General features: G+C 53.2%; 11 protein-coding genes across 11 annotated transcripts; 7 read left to right on the top strand and 4 right to left on the bottom strand.

Annotated features, from left to right (window-relative positions):
• Positions 1-38: 38 nt before the first annotated feature.
• SCP_0109410 (hypothetical protein) lies at positions 39-874 on the top strand (the record flags this gene model as incomplete). Its single annotated transcript, XM_027753171.1, has 5 exons — positions 39-50; positions 98-170; positions 219-477; positions 562-672; positions 724-874. The coding sequence occupies 5 exons, from the start codon at positions 39-41 to the stop codon at positions 872-874; spliced, it is 606 nt and encodes a 201-aa protein (XP_027608972.1).
• A 767-nt stretch (positions 875-1,641) lies between these two features.
• SCP_0109400 (hypothetical protein) lies at positions 1,642-5,030 on the top strand (the record flags this gene model as incomplete). The annotated part of the gene is made up of 12 exons (XM_027753170.1): positions 1,642-1,761; positions 1,819-2,010; positions 2,061-2,215; positions 2,271-2,274; positions 2,330-2,701; positions 2,761-2,954; positions 3,006-3,162; positions 3,385-3,539; positions 3,590-4,002; positions 4,058-4,234; positions 4,285-4,420; positions 4,475-5,030. 12 exons carry the CDS (start codon positions 1,642-1,644, stop codon positions 5,028-5,030), a joined length of 2,631 nt encoding a protein of 876 aa, XP_027608971.1.
• A 120-nt stretch (positions 5,031-5,150) lies between these two features.
• SCP_0109390 (hypothetical protein) lies at positions 5,151-5,918 on the top strand (the record flags this gene model as incomplete). The annotated part of the gene is made up of 1 exon (XM_027753169.1): positions 5,151-5,918. The coding sequence occupies one exon, from the start codon at positions 5,151-5,153 to the stop codon at positions 5,916-5,918; it is 768 nt and encodes a 255-aa protein (XP_027608970.1).
• Positions 5,919-7,870: 1,952 nt separating this feature from the next.
• Positions 7,871-8,522, top strand: SCP_0109380 (hypothetical protein; the record flags this gene model as incomplete). Its single annotated transcript, XM_027753168.1, has 3 exons — positions 7,871-7,939; positions 7,994-8,352; positions 8,402-8,522. 3 exons carry the CDS (start codon positions 7,871-7,873, stop codon positions 8,520-8,522), a joined length of 549 nt encoding a protein of 182 aa, XP_027608969.1.
• Positions 8,523-9,618: 1,096 nt separating this feature from the next.
• On the bottom strand, positions 9,619-10,501 carry SCP_0109370 (hypothetical protein; the record flags this gene model as incomplete). Its single annotated transcript, XM_027753167.1, has 3 exons — positions 9,619-10,155; positions 10,212-10,319; positions 10,379-10,501. The coding sequence occupies 3 exons, from the start codon at positions 10,499-10,501 to the stop codon at positions 9,619-9,621; spliced, it is 768 nt and encodes a 255-aa protein (XP_027608968.1).
• A 668-nt stretch (positions 10,502-11,169) lies between these two features.
• Positions 11,170-13,135, top strand: SCP_0109360 (hypothetical protein; the record flags this gene model as incomplete). Its single annotated transcript, XM_027753166.1, has 8 exons — positions 11,170-11,504; positions 11,553-11,824; positions 11,889-12,122; positions 12,172-12,219; positions 12,276-12,824; positions 12,899-12,926; positions 12,979-13,036; positions 13,094-13,135. 8 exons carry the CDS (start codon positions 11,170-11,172, stop codon positions 13,133-13,135), a joined length of 1,566 nt encoding a protein of 521 aa, XP_027608967.1.
• A 1,262-nt stretch (positions 13,136-14,397) lies between these two features.
• On the bottom strand, positions 14,398-15,864 carry SCP_0109350 (hypothetical protein; the record flags this gene model as incomplete). Its single annotated transcript, XM_027753165.1, has 6 exons — positions 14,398-14,427; positions 14,484-14,716; positions 14,779-14,826; positions 14,884-15,102; positions 15,168-15,439; positions 15,494-15,864. 6 exons carry the CDS (start codon positions 15,862-15,864, stop codon positions 14,398-14,400), a joined length of 1,173 nt encoding a protein of 390 aa, XP_027608966.1.
• Positions 15,865-16,044: 180 nt separating this feature from the next.
• Positions 16,045-16,502, bottom strand: SCP_0109340 (hypothetical protein; the record flags this gene model as incomplete). The annotated part of the gene is made up of 3 exons (XM_027753164.1): positions 16,045-16,048; positions 16,134-16,301; positions 16,396-16,502. The coding sequence occupies 3 exons, from the start codon at positions 16,500-16,502 to the stop codon at positions 16,045-16,047; spliced, it is 279 nt and encodes a 92-aa protein (XP_027608965.1).
• A 756-nt stretch (positions 16,503-17,258) lies between these two features.
• SCP_0109330 (Putative voltage-gated potassium channel subunit) lies at positions 17,259-19,083 on the top strand (the record flags this gene model as incomplete). Its single annotated transcript, XM_027753163.1, has 14 exons — positions 17,259-17,355; positions 17,428-17,468; positions 17,521-17,558; positions 17,618-17,665; positions 17,722-17,835; positions 17,895-17,980; positions 18,031-18,083; positions 18,140-18,194; positions 18,250-18,304; positions 18,357-18,392; positions 18,448-18,520; positions 18,581-18,713; positions 18,776-18,969; positions 19,030-19,083. 14 exons carry the CDS (start codon positions 17,259-17,261, stop codon positions 19,081-19,083), a joined length of 1,077 nt encoding a protein of 358 aa, XP_027608964.1.
• A 273-nt stretch (positions 19,084-19,356) lies between these two features.
• On the top strand, positions 19,357-20,187 carry SCP_0109320 (AP-3 complex subunit sigma; the record flags this gene model as incomplete). The annotated part of the gene is made up of 5 exons (XM_027753162.1): positions 19,357-19,378; positions 19,430-19,698; positions 19,758-19,829; positions 19,882-19,957; positions 20,039-20,187. The coding sequence occupies 5 exons, from the start codon at positions 19,357-19,359 to the stop codon at positions 20,185-20,187; spliced, it is 588 nt and encodes a 195-aa protein (XP_027608963.1).
• A 333-nt stretch (positions 20,188-20,520) lies between these two features.
• SCP_0109310 (Mediator of RNA polymerase II transcription subunit 6) lies at positions 20,521-21,712 on the bottom strand (the record flags this gene model as incomplete). The annotated part of the gene is made up of 6 exons (XM_027753161.1): positions 20,521-20,552; positions 20,616-21,090; positions 21,147-21,229; positions 21,291-21,382; positions 21,440-21,582; positions 21,638-21,712. 6 exons carry the CDS (start codon positions 21,710-21,712, stop codon positions 20,521-20,523), a joined length of 900 nt encoding a protein of 299 aa, XP_027608962.1.
• Positions 21,713-24,913: the final 3,201 nt, after the last annotated feature.

Here is a 24,913-nt window from a genome sequence, read left to right as displayed (position 1 = left end):
TCCATCTGTAGCCGCCCTTCAAGTAGTAGCAGGAAGTCATGAAATATGAGGTAAGCCTGTGGGCTCCCTCGTCGCTCCCCTTCTGATGCCTTCCCAGCGCGATACCCAGATTGAGAGGAAGCCGCGGGTCGGGATGATTGTGTCGGTGTGGAACTGGCTGGCGGGTAAAGGTCAGTGTCATCGGTGCGGTGCAAGCTACGCACTGACAGGGTGGATAGAAGAGCAGTGCGAGTCCCATGTGAAGAGGGAAGTTCACGATGAGGCTGGGCGGAAGTACGTGAGCAAGGGCACCACGATCTCTGCAGTGAAGGTGAAGAAAGCCGAGCATTGCGCTGTGGTTGCTGAGGGTCATACAGGCGGTGAGGATGGGGAGCGCGTGTGGGCCAATGTTGCTGTTCCTGTTGCGTGTGCGTGCATGACTTCAACCACCCCTGAAGCCATTGCGGGTCGTACCGACGGTGAGGGCGCTGAGCGCATGTGAGCTAGTGTCCCCGTTCCTGTGGCACGTGAGCTTGTGACCTTGCCTGACCAGCTTGACGTCGCTCCTTGTGTCGCCGCCAGGTGCCCTCTGTCTTCGGGTCCTGGGGATCCTGCTGAACTGGCCCAGCCTATTACCGGTCGTCGATGGTATGCGGTCACGTGGGGCCTCGACGTCGGCATCTTCGAGGGATGGTAAGTAGTGTGATTTTTTTTTTGGTTAGTACTGATAGCTTGCGATCATAGGACTTATGTTCAGCCCCTGGTTATCAGTGTGTCAGGCTCCGCGTATGAGTGCGACAAGTCGTACGACGATGCGCTCCACAAGTACCATATCGGCGTGACTGAGGGTACCATCTTGAAGTTGACGGCTGGGCCTCCCATCGGGTGGGCTTAGAACAATTGCACATGCTCATCCGCCATCATCAGAAAGGGGCGTTGGGTGTGTCGGTGTGCTGTCCGCGTGTCAGCCTCTTCCTGCTCGTGCTGCTCGTGCTGTGTCGCGTCTCAGTAGTCGTATGTCGTGCGCAATATAATTTTGTTTTTGTTGTACACCCGTCGTGAAACCCTGCGAATCCATGTCAATACACTGTGTGAAGTATATTTATTTGACTCACGTTGTATCGAGTTATAATGGCACACAGATAGTATGTATTGCATGTACAGCACACCATGAAGCTCGCAAGAAAAGGCAAGAAATATATTTTGCTATGCTACATTAGTACCATACCAATGTGCAAGGTGACGAAGTAGAAGCGAAGAAAGGGAAGCTGAAATGGACACTCACGTGAAGCGGAGGAGGCGCGAGGCTTGTGTTGCATGTACAACAGAGCCCGAAGCTCACAAACAGAGGGCAAGAAATATATTTTTGTATGCTGCATTATATAGTATTTTACGAGTGTACGAGGTGACAATAGAAGTGAACAAAGAGGTGAGCAAGCGCAAGTGGACACACGCGTGAAGTAGAGAAGGCGCGAGTTGCAAGTTAGAACAAGTCGCGAGTTGCAAGCTCACGCCTTGCCACTTGATCGAGCCTGCACTTTGCACACTCCCTCGTCGTGCTTCTTCTCCATCTTGGCCTGTATTTCTCTGGTCTATCTATCCTTGGCAAGCTCCCTGAGCTACAGCTTCTCCCTGTCTCTCCCAGAATATCTCTGACTGCTCATGGCAAAGCGCCAATTCACAGGAGGGGGCACATCTCGTTCGAAGAAGTCCCATGTCGAGTCCATCGCTATCCCGGACATCTTGGAACCACCCACGACAATCCAGCTGGCCCAATCTATGGTCCACAGCTTCACCATCCATCGCAATAGAAGGAACGGGCGAGCTTGAGCAGCTCAGACACATACCAAGCAAGTGGTCGAGATCATACCTCTACCTGCAGTGGATGGCCTCGTAGACGACAATGCAACTGCCGTACACAATGGACAAGTGGACGCCGATGGGTGGGAGGACGAACTGCACGATGTGATTCAACTGGAGAGCAGGGATGGTGCAAAGGCCCAGACGAAAAACAAGAAAAAATTGATGTTGGTGAGCATGCGCACCTCCCCGGTGTAATATGCGTTAATCCTGGGCCACAGGCGGGCCTCACCCGATGGCTGGCATTTCGCGAGTCTTATTTGGAGGAGCTCCTGTGCTTCGACGGGCCGGGGACTCAAGACATCGCTGCCAAGTGCGAACTCCACAACCAGGCTACTGCAATGCGCTGCCTCGACTGCTTCGGCGGAAAACTGGAGTGCCCAGAGTGTACCCTCGAGGCTCACACCTCGCTTCCATTGCACCGCATCCAGGGGAGTTGAGCGTGCAATATCTTTCATGAGCTGTGCAATTGACTTAATCTTTGTAGCAGTGGAACGGGCAGTTCTTCGAGAGGATCTCACTTGCACATATTGGACTTCGCGTGCAGCTAGGGCACCACAGTGGACGATGCTTCCAAAATCAATGCGGACCCGTGCGTTTCACCGTCCTCGACGTCAGTGGCACTCACCATGTCAACGTGGATTTCTGCCGCTGTGGCGAGTCCCCTGGGGGATGGAATGAGTGCATCCAACTACTGCGAGTTGGCTGGTACCCTGCTACGACGGAATGTCCCCGCACCGCATTTACCTTTGACTATCTCAACACGTTTCATCTCTTAACATTGCAAGGGAAGCTTAACTTGTACGACTACTACAAGGCTATACTGCGAAAGACGGACAACATCGGGCTTCAAAAACAAGTGGTGAGTGGTCTGCTTTGAGGTTTCAAGAATGACGAGCTGATGCATTTTTTTTTGATTAGTACCGCTGGAACGAAGTCTCTATGGTCGTGCGCCAGTGGCGCCATCTGAAGTCTGTCAAGAGAGCCGGACATGGTCACAACCCTGCAGGTATCGCGGCCACCAAACCGGGTGCATGCGCGGTGGAGTGTCCTGCATGCCCTCACCCCGGCATAAACCTGCCAGTTGGCTGGGAGAGTCTGCCCAACACCGAGCGGTAGGTGGAGTTCATTGCGTACCGTTTTCTTGATGCTAATTATATCTCCAGGTGGCTCTACCAACAGGTAGTCGCTATGGATGCTTGCTTCCACCTCAAGTTGAAGGCGCGCGGATTCCAGGACCCCGAGCTGGGTTCTGGATGGTTGTACTTTGTGGGCGAAGGGTCATACCAGGAGTATCTTGCCATTTGCAAGGACCAACACGAGGTAAGCAATTTAAATCTGTGCGCATGGTTGCCGGGGGCGGTGTAGCTCTGTGAGCCCGCCGTGCGATGCCTGCAGGTGTGGACCTGGTCGGTCCATGCCTGCAGGGCTAGCTTGTGTCGCTCGTCATCCAAGAGAGTCAATGATGACGAATGCGAGGCGATCCCCCACATCACCGCGCAGAATTGTGCCCATTGATTGACCGCGGCTAACTTCTCTTTCCAGATCTCAATGTGCGAGTCGGAGCTCAACGCCGTCAACCAAGCCTATAGCAAGGGCACGCATGACAGCCTCAGTGTCACCGGCATCATAGGTGTGAAGTGTGCTCGTCATTGCTTCGTGCTCCCAAATGGCATTGGCGATTTGCAAAAGGGGGAACAGTGCGTAAGCTTTATGTTTTTTGATATTTCTCATATTGATCATTCTGCAGGTACTGCAACGTTGATTACGTGGTGCTTTCAGCGCTGAAGGCTAGCCGCATAACCGAAGACCAAAGGGCGCTGCCCGACATTGGATTTTCATACGACATCACGTGCAACTGGTACAAGAACTTCTACAAGAGACTTGACGACATGCCCGAGCACATGCAAATCCTCGACGGCATACCGACGTGCACCATGATACCCAAGGCCCACATTGAAGGTCACGGCCCCAAGTGCCATACCACATGGTCCTTCAATTTCCTGCGAGGAGTTGGACGTACCCACAGTGAAACTGTCGAGCAAGAGTGGGCACACATTGGGCAAGTCGGCATCAGCACTCGCGAGATGGGCCCTGCGGCCCGTCATTCTGTATTGGATGACCACTGGTCCACGTGGAACTGGCACAAGCTTGTTGATCTCGGTGAGTTTTTCTTCGTTGTGCTCGTCAACCAATTAACTGATTTCTACTACTTCAGAGTCTCACCTCGTCAAACATCTCGCGGAAGCGCTCCTGATGACGGGGAAGCAGAAGGTGATCGCTGAGAAGTTCACATCCACATTCTCCCCAGCGACTATCGAGAAGTGGCGTCAAATGGTTGCCGAGTGGGACCTGGACAAAACAAAGCCTGATCCCTATGCGGAACCATCGGCTTGTAAGTCCACATATTTATCTGTTTAGTTCTATCCGCTAACTTTTGCATAGCCACGATGATGGCGATGATACAGCTCAAGCTTGCCGAGGAAGAAGTCATCGAGGCGATGCACGGTGAGCCTCAGCTTCACGATAAACTCACTGTGAGCGCATTCGTGCGACTTGGGTTGGAGCTTGAGGAACGACAGTAAGTCTCAAGCAGTGTTTGTCGCTGCATTACTAATTATGGTTGTCTCACTAGGCGGGCCCTCTGTATAAAGGGTGAGGGTGTCCTTCGCAATCCGCTTAAGAGAGCTACACTACAGGAGAAGCGGAACGCGCTCACACGGCATATCCACGCGTGGTCCAGCGTTCAGCCCACCTACCAACCTGTTGTCACCTCGCTCCATGGCGTCGACTCCCTCGCTGAGAGCGCCAATGCAAGCCCACTCGTTCACGCTGAAGATCTCAAGCTATACCTACCCTCTGAGCTTGCGCAGGCTCAGCGCGAAGTGGGCTGTTGCAGTGGCATCATCGAGAAGGAGCACCGCTTCCGCATGGCTCAAGTCGAGGATGCCCTGGAAGACGTTCACCATCTGCGTCGGATCTATGCCGGGCTTCTTGCCAAGTACAGGATCAACATCGCCAGTACGGGCCAGAAGGCAAATACGCGCTCGAAGATGAACATCCGTGCGTTCAACCTGAAGATCACCCTCACCATCGCTCGATATCATGATGCTCGCCGTGCGCTCCTAGTGCTGGATTCAGGTGGGGAGTGGAAGACGAGGTTTCAAGAATTTAAAGATGGAGATAATTGAGGTCCTGCACGGGAGGAGAACGAGAGAAGTGAAGGCTGCCATAAACCATCGTGGATTTGGCTGGTACCTCGTCGTACGTCTCGGGCGCCTACCACGTTGGCCCAGCAAGACCTCGCATCCATGCCAGAGCAAGCCGCTGTTGCCCAGGAAGACCCCGCATCTGTGCAAGACAGCACTGCACTAGAGGACAACGATGATCACTTGCATGTCAAGTCGGCAAAGACTGTCGCGCGAGCAGATCGGTGGGAGGAAGAATGGAAGACCCTTGTCGATGAGATGCGCCGATCGCTGGAGTTTCTGACACAGAAAGCTGCCTGGTGGCTTTCTCAAGGTCACTGTCATGAGGGTCGAGCTGATATTGTGACCGAGCGTTGCGCATACGCAGCGAAGCAAGCGTCAATCCGACTACATCTGGTTCAGAAGTGGTCGAAACGTTGGCAGCCTGTCCTCACAAAGGCACACATCGCGCATGGCTGGATCCATCAATACCTGCCTGTATCCCCAACGAGCGTCGACATTCATCGTCCCGCCGCGACAAGTGCGCCCACTTCCTACGCTGTCTCAGCTGCTCCTGATGCTCCCGATGTCGTGCCCCGCATACTTGGTGTGGATGCAGTCTTTGCGTTGGAGAGCCAGAACGACAGCATGCCAGACGCGGACGCCCCCAGCGGGTACAATTCTGATGGCAGCGAGTCCGACTGGGGAGATGATGTCAATCCTGTGGAAGTGGGAGATGCTCGAGATGATGACGGGGGTTTTGACTCTGACCAGCATGTTCTGGTGAGGTGTTTTTTGCAACTGCAGGTACAGGTTTTGCAACGGCAAGCGGTATGTTTTTATTTTATTTTCTGCTTTTCTGCGTACATGCGGAGATCTGCCATGCTCTAATATGTTTTCTATGTGTACCTCTATGCCTACAGTATGTCCCCTATGAGATATATGTGCTCACAGCTGCAGTGCCGCAAGGAAAGGGTAACAGTTTCGAGTGCAGAAAGTCCAGAAAACGTGAGAATAACATACCATGTTGGGTATCCCGCAGCCGCCATCCCGCCTGCCGCCCTATTCCATATTAGGGTGCGGCGCACTAGTGATTATTAAGCTGAATCTGGCCCTGGCCCCAGAGTCAACTGGCCATCCGGGCTGTATTACGGAGCATTGGCTGTATTACAGTGCACTGGCTAACACCCTGTAAGAGTTTTACAGAGCCTATGAACTGTTTTACAGCCCATGGCCATTATAAAACAGCATGTAAAACGCTATTGGCATATGTACACACTACTCTGCTGGCTCTAGCCATACAATGTTAACATTTCTAGTAAGTACAGCTGCTTATTGTTCTCGCTCCGGTAGGCCGTGAAGGCCATTCTGAGGTCTGTTATATCGTCAACAGCTGCTTTAAAGTGCGCAGCATTCACCTGAGGTGCAGCAGCATTGGACGGCAGCAGCATGGAGACTCCAGAGATACTGCCGTAGAGAAGATGAGAGGACAGAGGATATTGATATGAGTTGCTTCATCATTACTGAAATATAGTCCTTTCAACATTGTGTTCTATGAGAGTAAGAGAAATGTCTGTAGTGCGGATCCACAACGACGAGGAGAGCACTTAATTAGCTACCACCAGCTCCCGAATCAGTAGTGGTGTGTATTATGTAATTCTCTGGCATTGCACATCATCGTGAGCCTTCGCAGATTCTACCGGAGTGGAATGTGCAGGGAAATATCGGTGTAGTCAGGGTGCAATGGGCCTAAAACATTAACATTGACAGCAGATCGCGACTTGGGTGCAATCCAAGTGAAATGTGCTCAAATATTGCATGAAATGGCCAGATCACCACATGATTCCTGCTGGGTGTAATCTGGCGCTTCACGCGGTGCAGCCTCCATATGAGGGAAAAATGCAGGGTGGCTGCATATCTTCTCAGGTCAAATTCCTGCTGCTTAGCACATTTGAGCCAAATTTTCCCTATATATGGGAAAACTGCTGACTTACATGAACAGCCAAGTGAAGGGTAACCCATGTTCTACCTTTGTCACAATGTAACCATCATGTGAATGGTGAACTTAACCGTTAGTCACTCACTTCAGTGTGTGCAGATAACCACCCACGAAGTAAACATGGAGGTTCTACCATATGGAAGAGCTGCAGGATACTATGGGATATAAATGATAACCAAGGAAGAGTGTAGGGTATATTGGGGGGAGGGGGTGGGGTTACTTGTGGTTACTGGCTGTTGTGTTTAGTGCTGATCAAGCACCCTTAGACCGTTGAAGTTGAAAGAATGTGAACTCTACAGGCACACTCAGACACATTCTGTCACCCGGATATTGAAGGGAAAAGTCATATCAAGAGGATCCAGTGACACATTTTTGACAGATGTGCTGTACTATTTTGCATTCTTTTTTCTGTGCTCTTCCAGCCAAAAGAATGTAAGTGTGACACTTTTGATTACACGGCCAAAACGGGCAGGCACTATAAAGGCATTAGACGAAAATCTTTGTCATAGCATAAATGTCCCCTAAATACACCCATAATATTGTGCCATTTCAGTATTTTTTACCAGCCTTCAGAGAGGGTTGGATGTGAGTCGTCCGAATCGCCCGTGATTTGAAATGCCATTTCTGGCCAGTGAGCGGGCGAAATCCTGGATGTGAGAGGGCGGTTTTGGTCTGTGCCTCCGGTCTGGTTTTGGTGCTTCAGCAGTGGCCCTGGTTCAGCCATAGTCGTGAGGCATTGATCCAGTGCCAATGCGACCTCTGTTTGGCGTTGCAGTGGCCTCTCGGGATCATTGTTACGAAATAGATCAATAAGGCAATCGGAAGGGAAGACAATGTCGGCAACATGGCACGAAAGCTGGCACTGTCGACTATGGAAATCTCACTTGCACTCTGGGCGCGCATGGCTTTCCTCGTAAGGACGAATACAATTCATTTTGTCGTTGTTATTGACTATATTTTTCTACAGCGTTCGGCGGCAATCAGCTTCGACTGCATGCCGAAGAAAGTGCTGCATCTTAAGAAGCAGACTGCGATGCAGAGCCCTGGTGACTCGGAGCCAGCCGTACCAGCTACCAATGCCAATATCGACTCCTGCAATGGTTCAGAAGAGCCTCGGGCTGCAGACAGCGGACACGATGCAGACGCTGGGCTCAGCAGTGGCACGTCTGAAGTGCCTGGTCCATCTTCTCAGCCCGGACCTATCGAGGAACCTCTATATCTAGCCAGTGGTTTTTGGAACTATGTTGACGACCTGCTCGTGGCCATTTGCAATGATGTGGGTGCCCATGGTGGGACCCGGGAAGAGCAGGAAGATGCGCTCAAAAGGTGAGACTATGTCGAGTCTCTCTTTTGCAAACTAACATGATCTACTTAGTTTCTTTACTGCGACATTCCAAAACGATCTGAGGGCATTTCGTGGCTTGGGTGCATCGGAGAAAGGGGAGGTTGTGACTGTTGACTGGCAGGTCACAATCCAGGACAATCTCATGTGGTGAAATCATCACTTCCTCGCGCGTTTATTGTTGTCGGTGGCATCGCCATAATAACTTTTTCATCTCCACATGGACTATTTACTATGCATATTCCTGTCCTGCTTTGTTTACACTACGTGCTGTTAATTTCACGGATATGAGGATATTATGAAGCCTGCAGTACCCGGGTTCAGAAAATATAAAAAAATGAACAGCCAGCTCGAGGCTCACAGAAGCCATAGAACAGGCCGAAACCAGCAGCAGAACCGCACCGAAGTGAACAGCTGGATGGGGGGTCTGACTGCCAGCCCTGGAATGGTGCCGCATTCGAGCTCTTATGGTCTATTTGCGCCGCTGTATCGATCACGATTATCGAGGCTGTTTAGGCATTTGTTTAAATTACTATCACAGCATTAGACGAAAATCTTTGTAACGGGGCCGAACACGGGCTGTTGCGAGGACTCCGCTCTCAGGCCCCGCTTCGGTGCCATAGAGTTTTGGCCGTGTACATGGAGGTAGTATCTTACCCATCCCAATATGTGCACCGGTGCAGACTAGCCGCAAACAGTCTGATAACGTGGGGATCGGCCATGACGTATACGATGGTCTGAGAGGATGCGCGAGCGCACGTAAACGACGCCGGTGCACCTCAGACTAGGAGATCCCGACAGCAGCAGATGCAAAATGCGCATCACGTCGATGCAGCAGCACCCACGGGTTTCTGATTACTATTGGGGGAGTACTTGCGCCGCGCTGCTCGGAGGTGACATCGGCGTGCGGTGTAATAAGCACTGACTAACGGAACGCGTACACGCCCAGACAAACCAGGGCGCCGCACGATGAAACGGTCGAACTAAATTAGCTGGTCAAGTGGTGGTGGTGGTGGTGGTGTGTCAAGTATATATAACGCGAGACCAGCGGAATAGCTTCACGCATCGGAGGTATATGCGGGGGGCCCTTCGCTGGGCGGGCTCGTGGACATTAGATATCGGTCTAGCGTACAAGTAGCGGTACGTATACACGGCGCCGCGCCTCCACCCTTCGGTGCCGCACAACCTATACATAGCCTATAGGTATACAACAAAGAAACACCGAACGGACAGACGCAGTAGAAGATGTGTCATGTATGGCCGTCGCGCTTGTCGCGCCTATCCCGCGGGCTGGTGGTGCGCCCGGACGTGCTGCGCTCTGCGCTGACCGCGTCCACCGCGCGGTCCCGCAACGACGCGGGCGAGCCGCTGGAGAGGAGCGCGCCGATGGCGATGGACTCGCGCGAGCGCGGTGAGCCGCTGCCGCTTCTGTTGCTGTGCGTCGACGCGGAGGAAAACGGAGACGGCGGGAAGGGGAGGTCGTGCGCGGGTTGATCGAGACGCTCGCGCGGGCGGTACGCGCGGGGCTGTGGCGGGGGTGACTGGGAGGCGCGGCGGCGCTTGCGGGACTGGTGGGCAGCGGGAGGTGGCTGGGAGTGGCTGGGCTCCGCGCGCCGGGGGTGGTCGTAGGCTTCGTGTACGTGGGAGTGGTAGAGGGAGTTGGAATAGTGTGAGGAGGGGTAGGCGGGGTGAGAGTCTGCGATGTGGAGGGGGGCGAGGGAGGGCCGCATGGGAGCTTGGTACATGTCGAGCATGGTGCGGTGGAGGGAGGCGACGGAGGCGAGGCGCTATAGGTGCCATGGGATCAGACAGGTGGGAAATAGGAAGGAGAGGCTGGACGAACCTGATCCTCGGCGCTCTTGGCATTAAGCATGGCGATGAGCATGTCGCGGTCTCCGTCGCCCTTTGTTTTGTACGCTTCGAGAATTTCACGGAGAGTGGGCGGGGGTGCCTGTAGCATCGGTGAATATGCAAATAAAATGGGAAAAAGCGGCAGAAAAAGACACGGACCTGGTCGAGAAGATGCCATACGGAGGCGATGGCAGTGTCCAACGGCTGGTCAATGCGGTGCGGGGGGTGGTAGGCGAAGCGGTTGTTGTCGAGAGGGAGCGGGGCTGGGGGAAGGGCGTTCATGGGTGGGTCGGGGAAGGGAACTGGGCGAGGGCATGGGATGGACGTTGTTGCGTATAAATATTGTCTGGAGGGCCAAGGAGAGGAGCTATCTTTGACCTGCGCCTGCATAATTATAGCATGCCAAGCCTCTACCACTCATCACCCTTCCGCTCCCGGCCTTGCCATCCGGCCCACACCTCTCTGTCGCTGGACAAAATTGAAGCGTTCGTCTGAGCCCGTTGGTGGGCAGCTAGAGCGGAGAGGGTAGAACCTGGGCAGACTGGTGCGGATGTAAAGACGGTGGTACATAGTCCGTGGAGGACGCGGAGGCGTCGAAGGACGTCTCGACTCGGCCGGCGAAGAGGACAGAAATAGATGGCTATTCTGGGAAAGGCTTGGCACGTCAAGGACCCATACGATAGGCTATTTTTGTCCTCGGGGCCGATCGTCGCGACTGCCAAAGTCATCCTGCTCACTCTCGCATCTGAACTCTTCTGAGAGCTCACTCAACGCCAAGCGGACTTGCTGTGAAAGTCCTGATACTTCGAGCGTTCTCCGAGCGGCGCATCAAACCTCGGCGTAACGTGACTAACCCCGCTGACTGACTCTCTCTGACTCCTCGCCCGTTCTACTTATACCGCTCTCCCCCGTCCTCGACGCCATCACCGTCGTCGTACGTAGCAAATAACATGCCGTTCTCCAATCTCACCCACGACGCTCTTGACCGCGTCCTCACCTTCTTGTCTGACTTCAACACCCTCAGTGCTGCCATCCTCATCGACAAGAACATCTACCACGTCTTTCAAGCTCGACCAAAGTCTATTCTGCGCGCAGTCGCCTACAACGCCGTCGGCCCCGCCCTGCCCGCCGCCCTCAGGCTAGCCAAGAATGAAGAGTCTCCCACAGAGCCTCCCGCTGAGGATCAACTCACCGGAACAGACGTGCGCTTCAACCGTGCAGAAGCTGACAGGATCGTCGCAGGCGCCACCGTCATCTCCGGCTTCGAAGACCTATTCAGCTGGAGGTAACGCCCTCTCATCTCTCCTCTATCTCCTTCTTAAACGTGAGACAGACACAAGGACCGCTCGTCCCCTATCACCAAGCTCACCCCCGCCGAGTCCCTCCGCTTCCACAACGCGTGCTACCGCTTCTGGGCGTACTGCGCCATGTTCGAGGACACCCATTATGACTGGGACCTGGAAGACGACCTGGACAATATTCCAGAGGACTGCATTGCCTTTTTCAATGCCTTCTCCGACCGCGACCTCTTTGACATCGACCGGCTCGTCAGCTTCCTTGTTGAGACCGTCCAGTGGATCGACCATGTCCACTACCCCGAGGGCGGTCTGTTCCTCCCTCTTAGCACTGACTGCGCGCTCCTCTCATGCTCTGCCTCCTCTCTGTATAGGATATTCGAACCACGCAGGCTTTCTTGCGGAGTGGCCAGAGGCCATCCTGAAGGCGTACAGAGGGTATGGCCTCCACGCCCTGCACCATTACATGCAAGCGTCCTTCCGCAATGGATTCTACTCCGAGCCGTTCCAGTCGGTCATGAACTCGCGCGGCATCATCGCCGCTGGCGCCCGCGCAGAGAAGAGGTCCAAGGCCATCCTGGAAGCCGTCGTCGGTGACCAGGATCGATGTGGGACATCAGCTCCGCTCTACCATATTCTCCGCTTATAAAAATACAGGTCATCGATGCCATACCGTCTGCGGCGTCAACCTCTGGGGCGCATCGAGTAAGCTGTTGCGTTCTCCCTCCTCACGCGAAGCGACCCATCTCACTTGCACGCAGACTTTCACCTCCTGAAGGGCATTCTCAACGCGGACGACCTCCTCCGCTCGCTCCCTGGGCACCTCCGGCAGAACAAGACCGAGATGCGGCTCATCCTCGGCATCCTCGAGGGTGCCGCCTTCCCCGTCCCCGGCTTCGATTGGCCCCTCCCCACTTTTGTTGCCATGCCTCCCCTGCACAACCCCAACGCTCCCCCTTATGCATTGCCCGCCTTCCACGCACAGGTTGCCGGCGCTGCCTTACCCGCCCCGAACCCACCTGCCGTCCCAGCGCCCGCGCCCGCCCTCGTTCCTGCACCAGCCCCAGCCGCAGCTCCAGTCATCCCAGGTCTAGCCGCGCTGGCATCCATGCCCGCGGTACCTCCAGACGGCCCTGGCATCGACTACGCGGAGCTCTTCGGCGAGATACTCTCGCTGCCGGCGGGTGCGGACGAAGGTACGGACCCCACGCTCGGCGCCTGGGATGCGGACGGGTGGTTCTGTGTCGGGTGCGTACGCGAGCTCTGTCGGGCACGTCTGTGGCGGTGGTGGCTCGCGCGGAAGCAGGAAGGTGCGTCCTGCGCGCTCGGCGTGCTGTTTGTGCTTGTGCTGATGTGCGTTTGTGGATTCTTTTTCGGGTGGTAGAGGATATGCGGATCGAGGAGGACTGCTGGTGGGTGCTGCTTGGCTCTGCGGCGCGTGGTGCTGATGCGTTTGGGATGCAGGTATGGCTGGAACTGCCGCACGCAGGTGCACAAGGCGTCGCATGCGACGCGCCTGAACGTGAGCCACATCTCTTTCTTTCTCGCTGCGAACCCCTCCTGACAGAGTTTGTCCCAGCATCTGTGCAAGCCCGCCAAAGGCGACCCGGGGAATTTGTGAGCTGGACCCCTGCGAGACCACGAAAGTCTGGGACATTTGTTTGCCTTTTAATTACCGCCGCATCTTTACGTAGTGTTGTATTCCCCCGCGTATGGACGTCTTCAAGTTCCCATCTCAGTCTGTGTGGAATATTCTGCGTGTGTAGGCCTTAGAGACGTACTTGCGGCATGAGCCAGGGAATAGTGAGTGAAGACGAGGTGTCAACAGCTCGGTCGCGCGGATAGCGTAGCCTGCGCCTTTCATCATCAAGTTCCATGCAGTCTAGTCTGTGATCTTTGCCAGCTTGGAGTGGCAGCAGTACTATACTAAGTACTTGCGTAGGTTCTACAGGTCTAGTGCCCATGTTACGCTTACATTGCGGCCCTTGTAGCTACAGAACATTAATCCCCATATTCTGGTGCATCAGCTGCAGTGAGGACAAAGCACTCAGAAAAGTGGCGCGAAGTGAGTCGTATACCGAAAGGAGAAGGTAAGATTCATAAGGAAATAATTGGGTAGAACTAGAAGCCCCGTTTGCAAGTGAAAAGTGGTGAGGAGTGACGGTGCATTTGCACCCAGGACAGCTCCCCTTCAGATCCAAAATGTATAAGAAATACAAAATATATTGACTCGCGACTCGAGCTCATCAACGTGCAAGAGAAATGATGGTCGTACCAAAAAAATTACCGCGTCTGACCTGCAGCACTGTTTTGAACTGCACGATCCACTTGAGCCGCAGCACAACGCAAAATCTTGCATTCGGTTCAGAGCGAACGCGCAGAGATCGCCCGAATTTAAGTATGAACGGATATCTATGCTGGTCGAGAAATATAGAGTAACTTGAAGCTATGCGGAGTGTCCGAACCTGCATAGGAAGAGACGGAATGCCCATGTAGGTAGGTAGGAAGTGAATAGGAACTGCTTTCACGTCGAGTGTAATGTTAACTATCGCCTTCCGACCGAGCCAGCCTGAATAAATATATTCTCTCCGGGCGGAAGTCGCCTCTCCACTTTGGCCATTTTTCCTTCAGCGCTGCATGGGGTGTTCTCTGAGAAAGTGATGCTGCATCACAATGTATCAGTAGTGGCATTTTCGTTGGAAGAGAATCGGTCAAGCGTGCTCTACCAATGGCTATGCAGTCAGGTCTTCAGAAGACAGATTTCTATTCACACTCCACGGAGCCATGGTGGAAGATCATATCCATGTTCATACATGAGAACCAATTTACGATTCTTTGGCAAGGAAAATGTCAGGACGGGATCGTACAGGAACCGTCCGCCCATTATTCTGCATTACCGACAGCTCGACGCCGCTGTTTTCCGTGGTCAGTCATTTCAAGCCGAGTCAGTCACCACTTATCGCACACACCTGCTTGCGCGCATACCACCACGAGCGAAGGCGCTTCCTCCAGAATATGAGCAAGCAGTCCCGGCAGTACCACTGGTCCGCCTCCCAAACCTGAGAGTCGTGAACTTGCAGTGCAAACAGCTCCGCCATCAAGTCAGCGGAATCGATCTGGCGCGCACATTCATCGAGCATACTATCCTCGTACTGGCGATTGCACTGACTCCAGGGTATATGAGGCTTCAGAAGGTGCCAGTCTGTACAGATTTAAGGACAGTCAAATGGTATGTCATCAGGAGTGAGACGGAAATGGACCTACTGGACGGGCCCCAGAGGCCCAGGCCTACAATATTATGACACCGGTAACCTACAAGCAGTATTTGCCGCTCAGCAGAGAGTAGAAGCTCGGTAAAATGTTGCATACACTGATCATCCGCCCCGACTACCGTGTCCAAGATGGCAGCCGCAGCCTCGACATTGCGCCTATGTTTCCCTACGCCTCGTGAATCCAAGACGCAATTGTAGGCCTCCGAAAAGAAGTTTTCACGAAAGAGACTACAGTCAAAGCTGCGATGTGACATCCTGCCTTCAAACGCAGCCAGAATGTCGTGAGGTTCCTGAAGTAAAGCACTCTCAGGCCATGCTGCAGAAAACATGAGATTAGGACTCGCTAAGGTGAGATGAACGTACTGGGTTACAGAATTGTACTTGGATACACAAACGACGTCCATTGAACCGTCTCGCTCAAGAACCTGACCATTCTAGCAATGTCATAGAGGTCGTTTTTGGTAAATTGGCGCAGATATTCGATGCTGGTCTCGGGAACGATGTCTACGCCGCCATCATCATCAGAGTATTCCCCACACCGTACGTAGTCTTGAACCTCTTGACAATACTGCCAAAACCGATAAAGAGCCACTTGGAAGCGCAAGGACTCGGCCGGTGTGAGTATGCTGTATGACGAAGAACGATCCTTGCATCTGCGTTACGCAATAAGAGTGGCCACAACACCACGGATCAGAACGCCCACTTACCTCCTACTGAAGAGATTCTCGAGCCGTAGCACAGTCTGTGCTTGGGAGACTGCGACATCAGCGGAGTCGCGAGCAATTACCATATCTGAGGCCATCAGTTGAGCTTTCGAAAATGATTTGCCATTATGATCGAGCTTCAGAGCAGTAGGCCATGCGGGCCCAATGGCATTGACGAGGATGGCATGAACAATTGATCTTTGTCGGGCTTGAAAGGCGTTGTACCAGAGCTTACAGGTGCGGATGGCGGCAGAAAGGCTCGTAAAGTCAGACAAGTCAGTGAGAACGCGGTCAACGAGGTCATGGTTGAGCGAAGTGGCTGACATGGTGATGGAGGTAAGGTCGTCCAACAGGTTTAGGTCAAGTTTTGGCATTCTGCGTGGTGCTTTCGGTGTCTGACCTCCGGACATACTGTGTCTCGGCTAATAGAGTATCGGCTACTAGTATTCGGTATCGTCTGTGCACGATGCGCGCACCGCGCGTCGGGGGGCGCTCGTCGTCGTCGGCGATGAACTCGACTATCTCTTCATTTCCTCACCGCTTTTGGCATTTTTTTAACTGCATATACAGTATTTGTGTACCAATTATAGAGTATATTAGTGGGTGAATCAAATAGACTTACTCTCGAGCAAGGAGGCCTTACCTACTGTATCTGAGTCCATCATTCGGGCACCATATGCCATGGTGTGTTGACCGCACCTGTTCACCTTGGGTTGTGATCCTCATTAGTTGCACGTTGTCCTTCGCTATACCGTCGAGCCCTTCCTCAGAGATAATGGTCCCGTCCTCGACCTTCGCGGGACCCTGATGTCTGATCACACATAAGGGAACACACGTCAGTGCCAGCCCACAAACAGAAAGTGAATCCGCGAGCGGCCGCGGGCACATAGAAGGGTGTTACTCACGGTTTCCGCGCGAGGGCCATAACGGCCTTGATCGTGGGCACGAGAAACGTAACTCGGGCGTGCTCGTCGGCGAAGAGCTCGCTGATCGGCGAGCGTCGGCTGGGCATTCGTCTGCGGGGTGTACACTTCGCCTGCATCTGCGGATTCTAATTCTGATAAACTAGGGAGAACCATTTGGTCCTCGGTGGAAGCTGAGTCGAGTAGGGGGAGGACGAGGAGAGAGAAAAGATGGAAGCGCATTGGTACAGTGGACAGCAGAAACGAGAGAAAGGCTCGCACGGGGGTGCACCGACTCCGTATATATTCCAAGCTCGAGTCCCAGAGAACGTCTATTTGTACGCGAACTCCAAACCTGGATGGAGGTATGTAAATTGTTCAGAATAAATCGGAGAAAAATACTTCGTTTTCCAGGCACGCCGTGACGTCCTTCAGTGATTGGAGACTTACCCCAATCTGTGTTCATCTTGCTATGATGCCAGATAGCAACTCCCACTCTCACCTCCCTCTCATAATTCACGGCCGGATGCCATGAATATTTTCTACGAGGTGGGTGTCTAGGAGTTCGAATGCAGGCCGGATGTGAAGGATCCGGAGTAATAGCGGAACTACATATCCACCCGCTTCCCGTCGTTCCCGAATTCTTTCTTGTAGCGGCGCTGACACAAGATGATGACCGATTCAGAAGAGAATCGGAATTGATATCTGAGCAAGGGAGCGAGGGTCGCCTGGAGCACCACTGACTAAGACAGGGATTTCTCAGCTATATAACCCCCAGCGGGCAGGACGAAGAAATTCGCGTCCGAAGCACTCGCCCCAATTACTGTTCCACCTCTGTCTATTCAGAACTCGCGTACATCGTAGATATGTCTGTTGTTAAGATGGAATATAACGATAAGGGTATGCCCTTCCGACGCCTCGGGAACAGCGGCCTGCGTGTCCCTGTCTTCTCGCTCGGTGGATGTGCGTATCTGCATTGCAGCACCTCTTCTTGATTAGCGGGCTTATGAACGTGTCAAACACGCTCTTTCACAGGGCTTACGTTCGGCGAGGACGTTATTGGTGACCCGGTCAAGGTGCGTCGATCGTCTGCCAGTAACGTCGCGAGGATCCTGAGGTAGTGCATAGGACATTATGAAAGTTGCATTCGAGAACGGCGTCAACATGTATCTATCTTTTATAACACCCTTGCACTCTGTCAGGAGCTAATATGCGATGGGACGAGGTTCGACACCGCTGAAGGTTACGGTTCAGGAAACTCGGAAATCGAGATGTGCGTCAAGTGAACTGGCCGGCGCGTTTTGTTGGATTGAATGTGCGTATCTACAGGGGTCGAGTGATCAAGGAACTTGGTCTCAGACGGACGGACCTGATCATCTCCACCAAGATCTTCGTCGGCACGCGTAAGAACTCCCCGAACGACACGGGCCTGTCGAGAAAACAGTAAGTCTGCAATCCAACATCCAAGCATTTGGGGGTGCAGGACTGAGTATTTTGTGTAGCATCATTGAGGGCACGAAATTGTCGTTGCAGCGTCTGCAGCTTGACTATGTTGACGTCCTCTTTGCACACCGTCCGGACCCCAGCGGTATGTTGCAGCTGATTTGTCCTGCGGATTATAATGCGAATCTCGTGCAGTTCCGATGGAGGAGGTCGTCCGTGCCTTCAACTTCGTGATCGACCAGGGTTGGGTATGTTCCGCTGCCTTGAGTGCTCTGTAACATGCGTGCTAAGTGCCCGTATGCAGGCGTTCTACTGGGCTACCTCGGAATGGTCTGCGTTCCAAATCGAGGAAGCAATACGTGTGTAGCATTCTAGTTGTGCAACGCAGATCTGAGCATTGTTTGCATTTGCTAGACGTTGCGGACAAGCTTGGTTTGGTGGCCCCCATTGCTGACCAGGTCGAGAAGCAGTATGTACGCCACCTTGTTCTTCTGTCTTGTTCTCACCGTTACGTTTGTTAGCATGTTCCACCGTGAGCGTGTGGACAAGGAATACCTGTAAGTACACCTTCCCCTCAGCCGTGCACATCATCGCCTGATCGTCATTCCGCAGTCCTCTGTTCGATAAATACCAATACGGCACGACCATCTGGTCGGCACTCGCTGGCGGCATGCTTACCGGCAAGGTACGTGCTCTTCTGGAACGGAGGGTTCGTGTGAGAGCGACTGACACACCTGTACTGCAGTACAACAACGGCGTGCCCTCAGACTCGCGGTTCGCGAAGCACGGAGAGCTCTACGGGTGGTTCCTCAACCAGCCCGAGGAGGCGCAGCGGCGAATCACCAAGGTCAAGGCGCTTACCGAGCTCGCGGAGAAGGGTGTGTCTTTCCCCGCGCCCCTACATCCCTTCATGAAGCGGACTGACGATACCGGCGTGCAGAGCTCGGCTGCACGATGACACAGCTCGCGCTCGCGTGGGTCGCGGTGAGCCCGAACACGAGCACCGTCATCCTCGGTGCGACCAAGCCCGCGCAGGTGCTCGAGAACCTCAAGGCGATCCAGGTCATCCCGAAGCTCACGCCTGAGGTGCTCAACCGCATCGAGACGATCTTGGAGTCGAAGCCCGCTGCAGAGGTGCGTGGCATTGTTTTCTGGGCGTGATTTTCGCCCGGTCGCTGACTTTTTTGGATGTAGCCCTTGTGGGGCCGCCCGGTGTTGGACAAGTTTGGGAGACAGACGCAGTACTGAGACGTTGATAACTAGAGGGGGCGATCTTTGTAGGGTCATTTGCGCATGTGTTGAAGTAGAGGTGGTTAGATGTGTATCATAAAATGAGTTTTCATGAACTGCAATAGATCGATGGCGGCTGAGTTCGATCACTCGAGCGGCATGTCGGCTATGTAAGCCTGTTACGGTGTACACTTCGACCGCTCGATGTTCGACCACCACGGTATCCTTGTCTGCGTCAGCTTGTAAACACATGTGAACGGTCTTAGGCCAGTGTAGTGCCTATTCGAAACAATGATCCATGCGGTGCTCATCTGTCTGAACTATCCCTTCGTCTTCTGAGCCCTGCTCACACCCTTTCCCTCAGTCAACACTTCCGGCGTCCCGCGTCTCACCAAGTTCTACTCCCCCCTTCACAGCTCTGCACAGCCGCTGATACAGAAGATATATGCGCTCGTATCGCCCCGCCCTTCAGGTCTCTGCAACTTCCTTGACGCGCCGGAGCTTGATGGCTTCCTGAAGGGCGAGAAGGACGGTGACAGACTGAGGGTCGTCTACCGGAGCTACGCCACGTTGTACTTCGTGTTCGTGGTCGACAGCGCTGAGAGCGAGTTGGGGATCTTGGACTTGATTCAAGCAAGCGTTTTCGATTTGCATATTCCTACGCGCTCTCACAGCGCGCACACCTTACATAGGTCTTCGTGGAGACGCTCGACCGTTCGTTTGAGAACGTATGCGAGCTAGATCTCGTGTTTCACTTTGATGAGGTCCGCCTTATTTCCCGTTGACCAGCGTTGTATCTCATGCAGAATGCGCCAGGTCCACCATATTCTCGCCGAAGTAATACAAGGAGGACTTGTCCTAGAGACGAATGTAGAAGAGATTGACCGCGCAGGTAAGCATTTTTCAAAACGAATGTCGCCGGGCCTGCCGTGTCTATGATAGCAAAATTTGACTGAGCACATACTTGAAACAGTACGTGACGCCGCGAGAGCACGCAAAGAATCGTTTGCATCTGCGAACCCCCTGTCGCTTGGAGGCGGGAATGTTGGCTCGCGCGGTGGTGGCTTACAGACACCTTTGGGTTGGCTGACAGAGAGGCTGACCGGGGTAGGGGCAAGATAATGACAGATGGCTATGCAATTGTTGTCAGTCCATTGGTGGACAGGGATGTACAACGTATTCTGATAGATTACTAGTGGGATCGATCAAAATTCCCGCAACAGTTGATGCTTATCAGCGGACAATCCCTATTGTCGAGCATTAACCAAGGCTGTATAGGGCCATTGTATCCGTATAGGCCGGCGCCCAATCGACGGGATATCTGGATGCAAACAGTATTACGACGAGATGACACCCGTGTCATTGGGGAAAACGTGTGAGATGGAGATTATCTGTACATCCTGTAACATAGACACAATGTGATCTGTCGTCAGGCAGCTGTAATGACTTACACGCTCATGCGATGGGAGGAGGTGCAATGGATGTTCCTTTGGAACATGGGGTTCAGATTGAAACTCATCAGAGTAAGTTACACCGGAGAGGTTACTCACTTTTCCTCTTCTTCTTCCCACCGCCTGGAGGTCCCTTCACTGGTTGGTTTTCTGGTGGTGTCGGAGCGTCGGGAACTCGTTTCGGCGTTGCTCCTCGGGTTGGAGCAGGAGCAGGAGTAGCAGAAGATCGAGCGCCTGTCCCTAGAGCAGGAGTCTCGGTGACGGTGCTCTCCGACACAGCCGCGGGAAGTGTGAAGGTCACATTTGCATGCAAGGCCGTGGTCCGCATGGCATTAATCAGAAGCATATTATTTTGCTGCCTCTCAGGCTGGGTGTCCTGCTTCTGCGACGAGTGGACGGGAAGATCCTCTACGTCGGTGCTGGTGGCTGCTTCTTCATCTGACCCATGCTCCTTGACAGAAGTGGACGTTGACGACTCCACAATTGGCCATGAGAAACCGGTTCGTGGAGTATAGTCAGGCTTGTATGCTCGTAACGTATTCATGGAGTTTTGCAGGGCATGAAGCGACGTCAGCTGGAGCAGTGTTCGAAGCTCAGCATCTAGATGGAACGGACAGCGGTATCACTCACCAGCCTGTTTGAAACGAGGGAGTAGACGTCTGGAGACTGATAGATGCGATTGTGCATTATGAAATACGCTGCCAGTGGGCGAACTGTCTCACATCGTTTCTATATTAGCATCATGCTAGCCACCATCAGCGGTGTACACCATACCTTCCTCTGGGGATAGCCGCTCTCTTTTATGGATGATGAACAGTGACGGAGGTTGGGCATGTACGACAGCGAATTCAACGCCTGTGAATCGTCTGCAGTTGGAGATGTGATGTCCAACAGCATTGCCCGCAACAACCGAGGGGACTCACTTGAGCTCCTCCGCTTCGTTGGCCAATGGCACGCCGGTGTGCATCGTCTGCATGCGCAACACCTGATTGTTGCTCTGCTTGTCATAAAACATGGATGTTGCGAAGTAGTCAAAGACGTTCTCGTTTGTGAGTGGACCGTTAGCCTGGACGTCAAGAATAAGTAGCGGGTTGGACACGCTACGAGCAGAGATAGACGACCTGTATCCATTCGTGCCAGATGAAGAATCTGTGGCTGTAGTCGTCCGGAGGGTGTAGATCGTTGATGTCCGACATGGTAGACCTTTAAAGATCAGACTGTAAAATGACTGCTGCTGCCGCCTGGTAAATGGGCAGTAATGTTGGTGTGGTAAACTGAAATAACTTCAGACAAGTGCCGCCGCAGTGCCGGACGTCCGAGGAGCTTCCTGTCACGTGCACGACGCGTCCACGACGCGTCGGACTCGTTGCAACGCACGCGGCAACGGGGCCCACGCCTCTCCTGCCGCCGAACTGTACTGACAAGTTTTTGGACCCACTAGTCTCTGCTACTTTTCATTACCCACCTCGCTATACCGAAAACGTGTTCTTGGATGGGCCCATTTTTCGTAGATACTATGCGGAAGCATGCGCGGCCAGTACCGGCGGTGACAGATCAATCCACCCATGCATATATTGCCACCGTGTCATCCATGCTTTGGTTGCCGATGAGGCAATCTGTTCACAAGTAGGTTGTGAGCGATGCATCCTCTTACAAAGTCTTCTGCTAGTTGGTCATGTCTTAGTCTGCTCTGGGTGAGTACATGTTCCGTTGTGTGTGTGTGTGTTTGTTCAGTGTCGATTGTGTCTTAACTAACATTTGACGAGCATTCTCACATCTATCTGCTGCAGATCTACTCTGCATACGAAGAAAACTCTGATCTCTTACCAGTGCTTGCGAAATGCACTAGTAATCAACCGCAACTGTGCGACCCCATCGGAAGCGGGCGGCCGTGCTCGATGGTATGTCGTAAACGAAGATTTCTGCGCAGGGCAGTTCGTTAAATTGGCACCACTGATGAGTCTGCGCTGTATCAGGTTTGGCGGAATCAATACAAGACGTTTGTTTCGCTGAGCTCGAGTGAGCTCTATAGCAGACATTTAATCAGTGATGTCCGATGACATCGCGGTATCGATGCGGTACGTTTGCGAGTCTGTGATGATGCATAGTAGTTAACGGTTGTGCCTCGACACTGGTATTGCGGACATCTACGAGATCAGTCGATCAATCTTCGCACCTATTGTGCTGCACAGGTTGAGCTGGGGAACCATCACCGTACCAATCCTTTGAACCATTGCCGACGTCTGCGGTTAGGTACTGGACATGGACCGAAGACTGCGTGCGACTGACTGTTCATGCGGCTCCCAGCACCCTTCCGGTAACTCATCGGTACAATGCCGTCATATACATATGCGCACTGCAGAAATCTCACTTGACTGCTCTGGTCTGCATCATTCTTGTCTGCATTATTTGGTACCTAACCGGTATCCTGTGCTGGCGGGATCCAGTAAAGGGTGAGTAGTTACCCCCAAGCCCAGGACAGAAAACAACTAGCCTACGCGAGGGTCGAACTCGCAGTGGAGAACGTTAGACCCTTGCAAGCCCGAACACGTGCCGCCGCGACTCTGCTGGGCGCGCGCCGTCAAGTACTCGCAGTCCAGTGTGAGGTGCAAGATAAAGCTTCGACACTTCTAAGAGTCTGACGCTGTGTCTAACTGAGCTAGGTCGATTATTACCATTTATAAAGTTTAATTTTTGGACTATGCGTCCTTTGAGCCAGACTAGAGTCCGAGTATGCACTTGGAGTGCACTTTGCAGTTAGCACTTTGCAGTTTTTGCTATCTGGCCTGCTGGCCTGCTGGCACTGGAATCTCGAGCGGACCTTGCTCTATGTCGTTGATGAATGTCATTCACATTGCTCTAGGCATTTAGCCCCGGTCAGGCGAAATCATCGCTTTTTGTTCCACGTCGCAGGTCAACCAGGTAAGGAAGATGATATGAACGTTACGAATGACATACTCACACAGGCGCAAATCTTGTTGGCCGCAGAATACCCCCCACTCGAATACTGCCCGCTATCCGAGCAGAACGCCTCTGAGCGCTTAGTCATCCTACAAGTGCGAAATGTCGTCCGATGCCTTCGTGGAATCGGTGTGCCGTCATCGCACTTGTGAGAAGAGCTTTGAATTTACGATGACTCACTAGGCGGTATTCGCGGGTCGGATCACATCGAGATACTCGGCGTCTTGGCTGACAGCGACGACCTCTTGGGCGCGCCCGTAGAACTCAATGCTCATCAGCGCGCCCAGATAATTACACGAAGGAGTTGACGGATTGGCATCGCGACATTGAAGACACAGTCACCACTAGACCTAGACGAAACAAAGCGGAATGTTGAGCGGGTGCCCGACGGCAACATCGACGCCTAAACCATCGGTCGTCAAGAGCCGTGTGACAAACCAGCACCTGCCTGAGATTATAGGGGCTAATTCTGTGAGAGATACCGCAATGATAAAGGGCACGAATATGGAACTCTCATTGGCGCATGTAACCTACCATTCGTGCATGACCGAGTCGAGCGATTTCACAGTTCGTTTGGACGTGTATGTACGCCATATTCACCGGACCATATTCGAACGCCGTGCATTCCTCGAGGCAGAAGAAGCATCGCGCGTTGGGTACGCATGGCCTGGAGCAAACAGTGTATTGCGGACCACAGCCGGTGGAGCAGAATGAGTCGGCGGCGTGTAAATCGTTCGGTCATAGAAGGGCCCTGACAACGGCATACAAATTACCGTTCAGTAAAGCAAACCAACAAGGTTAGCTCCAGGTGCTCTCCGAAGGAACAACAAAGCCAGGCTCTTACGTGATCGGCGTCAACTGGGGGCCGCAGGAAACCACGGCAAATATTGCATATCCGTGACAACCATACTTTCAGCCGCCACATTCTCACTCCTAGACCAGTGTCTATTGTGTTTGGTGATGAACAATACCGTTACAATGAGGTAGCGGACATGAACTGACCAAATGAGGTGTGAAATCACGGAGGGAAATTCAGACTGCCCATTCCCAGTATGCGGTACCGACCAAAGACACCAGCCACCCACAGGGAGAGCACCGAGTCAACTGAGAAGACCAGCAACACTATGCGTGTATGCACAGCGACGAGCACCAGGATGGCCAAGCGGGGTGCAGATTTCGAACACATATTCCGGCTTCGAAATTGATGATGGTCGCCAGTCAGCCAGAAGAAGGTGGGGAATATTCCGTAAATGCAGCCAGCGAACCCTCCGAAGCTCGGAACAGCATGTGAAATACTTGCGACTCAAGATAGCACGCCTGAAAGGTACGTTGACAGCTGTATCCGGGGCCCAATTGGTACCGTACCCTGGCTGGATGGTCAACGCTCTACTGGCAACGATTGTGAGATTCACCATAGATCACGATGCCTCATACAA

This window comes from Sparassis crispa, assembly GCF_003851025.1.
Source record: "Sparassis crispa DNA, contig_000000F, whole genome shotgun sequence".
In the NCBI taxonomy this organism is placed as follows: Eukaryota; Fungi; Basidiomycota; class Agaricomycetes; order Polyporales; family Sparassidaceae; genus Sparassis; species Sparassis crispa.
The sequence above is the reverse complement of the archived record's forward strand: the minus strand, read 5'-3'. Positions and strand labels throughout refer to the sequence as shown.